A 4,635-nucleotide genomic window follows, 5' to 3' on the forward strand; every position below is an offset into this window, starting at 1 on the left:
AATAATTACCCCTAATAAAATAAAGAGAAAATAAAGGGAACAAACACCATGTATACCGCATATAATTATCATTATTGATGATGATAACACATTTTAAAAAAGACAATTACAATAATAAAATGAAGAGAAAATTAAGGTAAAAAAACAGCATCTTTACCTTAAAGGCAGATACACTCGTGCCGTCAGTCTTTCGAAGGGTAAAACAGTAAAAGTTTCACGTTGGCACTGCGTGACTGAGGGAGCTTTGTAACTTATCCACTGCTTTAAAATACGTCTCCCAGTGAGGAGAAGGAGTTTGTCACATAGTTTGAAGCCAAATGAATTCAGGGACAGTGTTTAACATGGCAAGCTCAGTATGAAGAGGCTTAGATCTTTCGGTTATTTTTAGTGAAACATTTTTGCTAAATTTCGATGCAGTGTTACTCGAGAATCTTGACCTCTCAGACAGTTACAGATAAAAACGCTTTTGGCAGAGGCTGTGACCTCTCGCCGTCATCCTTGATATATTTACTGCTGAGATCACACTCCCATTTCTTTTAAACGTTTTTAAATTCAGTGTTTACCTTGGTGAAGGGTTTCTTTGAGTCTCGAAGAAGTGAAGCCTTCCAGGTGAGCAGACGGGCGCTCTCTATTGCCACAGCCATGTCGGCCAGTTTGAACTGAACAAAGAGAAAAATACTCCGTTAGTGCCGCAGTGATTAGCTGTTTCATTTTTACAACCATGGTTTTTATTGTTCCCATGAGTTAAAAAATAACAGAACAAAAGAGAGCTGCATGTACATATGACAAAAAAAATAAAAAGAAGAAAAAATAAATCAATCGATAAATAATAAAAGAAATAACAACAGTAAAAACAAACTAACAAAAAAAGATTTCTCATATCATCTAAGTCATTCATGGAAAAAACAACCCTAAAAATAGTCCTGAAATATTCTGAAAGGTTTTTTCTGCTTTTCTTTGTTTTTTGTCATAAATTCAATATCTTTTCATTTCAGACAAAAAAAAATCATAACATCACCTTGGGCTCTAAGAAACAAGTAAAGCTTTTTAATTATATTCTGACTGCTTACTAAATCCAAGGGTACTCAAGAGAGAAAGTATATGACCCCACTTTAGATCCCACCCCGTCTCATAAACACAATATCTTGATTTTTGGTCAGTTTTCTGAGCGGGACTCTGAGTTTGACGTCCACATAGAGCGGTTTAGATCATCTGAAAAACTGTTTGTTCACAACCTGCCTGGTCACATTTTTTGCATTTTCAGCAACACCACAAAAAAAACAAGTTGTAACAAACTGTTTCCTTTTCCGTCTGCAGTTTACAGAGTTGTGTCTGAGCGACGGCAGGCGTCACGTTACCTGGATGGCCGGCAGCTTGCCGATGGGCGCTCCGAAAGCGGTGCGTTTGTGTGCGTAGTCTGCGGCGCAGTCCAGAGAGGCCTGAGCGATGCCGAGAGCCTGAGCCGCGATGCCGATCCGCCCGCTGTCCAGGGTTTGCTGCAGATAAAGTGTACATTTACCACACAGGAAAACAGGCAACGTGCTTACATGCACCGTTGTAACCCGACAAATCCACACATACAAGCTGCAGAAATCAGAAGTCTGCAAACAGGACAGGGTGGTTTTTCCAACTATAGAAACTTTTTTAAACATCTAGAGGCAAGTGGGAGAGGAAAAAATGTAAAGATGGAACTGCATCTTCGCACCATTATTATGATATTTATTTTTTTTATTTATTATTATCATTATTATTTATTTTATTAGAAAGGATCCCCGTTAGCCGATGCCAATCACATCAGCTAATCTTCCTGCGAGCCAAAATTTAATCATCATATTTACATCATCTTATCACATACACAGATACTACTTCATGTCACGAGGACAAGTACGGTATATTCACGAAGTTTCGGGAAATTCAGGAAATTTCAGTGCACGTAACTTGAGACAGAAAATATGTTGTGCAGGGCTTGTAAGTCTTTGGCACTGACTGCAAGACTCAGGCAGTTGAAACTTTTCACTTGGTCTCAAGTCAAATGTGCATTTTGTCCTGCAATGAAAAACTAAATTTATTCTGACTTATTCTGTTGCTGCGTGAAAAACACCAACAGTTCAGTCAATCCAAACTCTGCTCTGATTCTGAAGAGCGTTTAGTACTCCTACCGTTACAGAACCACTACTTAGAGCTTCGAAAAATGACTCAAAATACTGGAATAATTTATTACATATTATATCTATCAGGAATCAGAAATAGTTATTGATCACTATTTTATTGTTGCTCTGATATTAAGCGTAGAGAATTAAAGTGAAATAGAAAATAAGAGGTATGTAAAAAGAAGGAAAACTCTAATCACCAAGTCAAATGGCAAATTTGTTTGTTCTTGAGGTATCACGTTCACAAGAACGAGACGTACGAACATACCAACGTACAGATGGGGAACCTGAAAACATAATGGTTTTGGCCACAGATATCGCTGGCATGGGTGCAGCAAAAATTGGTGCAGGTAAAAAAAAAATGTACTCAAAAAAAAAAGAAAAAATATTTTGAGCGCTACTCCCTCAGGTTACTTTATTTTGGACATCCATAAAGTCTTTTTTTTTTTTTTATTCGGCTCTTAGTTTGAAATGTAAAACCACCCTGTGTGTGCCAGTGAATGAAGTGCTTTAAAGTACCATGGCGATCTTGAATCCGGCTCCTCGGGGGCCCAGCATGTTGCCCAGCGGTATCCTGCAGTCCTCCAGGATGATGTTGGCGGTGGACGAGGCTTTGATGCCCAGCTTGTCCTCTTTCTTGCCCAGAGACAGCCCCGGGTGTGGCATCGGGATCAGGAAGGCGCTGATGCCCTGCAGGCGTTTAGAGGAAATGAAAAGCACAAAGGTGAGGGAGGATCGCCGAGGTATTGCTCAATAGAACAATCGACTCTTTATCTCTGAGTAAAAAGCGCCGCGTCATGCCTTGTGTTTGAGTTTCTTGTCCGTGGTGGCGAACACGATGGTGGCCGAGGCGTCCCAGCTGTTGGTGATCCACGCTTTGGTCCCGTTCAGCACCCACTCGTCTCCCTCCTGACGGGCCACCGTGGACGCCGCACCCGCATCGCTGCCGTTACCTGGAGGTTAAAATTACGTCGTGGATTTAAACCGGGTTTGGAAAAGACGTTCTAAAGCCACGTACGTGTGAGGTGTCATATTTACCCGGCTCGCTGAGGGCGAAGCAGCCCACCTTCTCTCCGGTGGTGAACGGCGTGATCCACTGCTTCTTCTGCTCCTCTGTGCCGTTCTTCAGAATCGGCCCGATGTAGAGAGACTGAGAGCAGAAGAGGAGAATAAACGCCTGCACCGACACGTCACACCTGTTACATTTTATCTATTTCATTTTCGCTCACATTATTCACAGACACCACCACGCCGGTGCTGGCGCAGCCTCTGCTGATCTCCTCCAGAGCCAGACTGTACGCCAGATAGTCCATCCCCGTCCCTCCCAGCTCCTCCGGGACCTCGATGGCCATCACCCCCATCGCCCCCAGCTCCTCAATCTGCAGGAGCACAGACGAAAAAAGTACGGAACGATAACATTTTTTAAAAAGGAATAAATTAAGGTGATGATTACAAGACTGATCATATCATGAAGACTTTGATGCTGTTTGTTTTGGTCTGGAGCGATGATGTCTTCTGTCTTTTTTTGGTTTTTGTCTGTTTTTGTACTCGTTTCGTGGCATCTGTTGGTGGCGTGTTGATGGTTTGGGATGTTTTGATAATATGGTGCATCTTGTATTAATTATTTTAATCTTTATAAAAAAAACTAAGTATTGCAATATTTTATGTGGTAATATTACAGACATACACGGACCCCAAGAATCGATTTTTATTTGATCAAAAAACGTAATATTAACCCTTTAAAACCTGAGCAAATCGGTTTGATTTCTTTCAAAACAGGCAATTAAAAGCTCAAAACTTTGCAAAAAAAATGTTAAAAAAGTGCATGAAAATGACCAGAAAATAAGTTAAAAAAAAACAAGCAAGGAAATGACCTGGAAAAATGGTCAAAAAAGACACTATATCCACAACATAATTTCAAATATGTAATTACAATAATTATATATCTTTCTTTTTCCTTCAACAATCTTCCCTGTCTTTTAAAACAATAATTTTCTAAATCTCCTGATCACATTTTCAGGACTTCAAGCCTTTGAGGCGACGGCTGAAGATCCACTCTTTTGTAGATTTCTAAACTGTTTTTCCTCATAAGAAATCTCCTCGGTTCTTATCAATGCTCGCTAAACACGAGATTACAACAATAAAAACGGGATCAAATTTCAGCTCATGAGTCACATTAAACAATCATACGGCAGCTCTTTGTGTGTGTGTGTGTGTGTGTGTGTGTGTGTGTGTGTGTGTGTACCTGCTTGGCGGGGTAGGACTGGTCTTTGTCCAGTTTGGCAGCGATGGGCGCCAGTTCTCTGTCGGCGAAGTCTCTGCAGGTCTGTCTGAGGAGCTGATGAGTCTCTGGTAGCTCTGCCAGCTGAGACAAACTCCGACAGCCGGCGAGACACGAACTGAGCGCTGAGGGACAGAAAATAACACGAGGTCAACGATACCGATCACAGTTATTGATATTCACTCAGGCCCACTCTCCACCCCA

General features: G+C 41.3%; 1 protein-coding gene across 1 annotated transcript; it reads right to left on the bottom strand.

The window, feature by feature from the left end:
• Window positions 1-563: 563 nt before the first annotated feature.
• Window positions 564-4,556, bottom strand: LOC121965722 (short-chain specific acyl-CoA dehydrogenase, mitochondrial-like; the record flags this gene model as incomplete). Its single annotated transcript, XM_042515848.1, has 7 exons — window positions 564-659; window positions 1,359-1,496; window positions 2,670-2,840; window positions 2,952-3,103; window positions 3,189-3,300; window positions 3,380-3,529; window positions 4,396-4,556. Coding segments are annotated over 7 exons (980 nt in total), but the record flags the coding sequence as incomplete, so codon positions are not given.
• Between the last annotated feature and the right edge of the window lie 79 nt (window positions 4,557-4,635).

This window comes from Plectropomus leopardus, unplaced genomic scaffold, assembly GCF_008729295.1.
Source record: "Plectropomus leopardus isolate mb unplaced genomic scaffold, YSFRI_Pleo_2.0 unplaced_scaffold21331, whole genome shotgun sequence".
Taxonomy (NCBI): Eukaryota; Metazoa; Chordata; class Actinopteri; order Perciformes; family Serranidae; genus Plectropomus; species Plectropomus leopardus.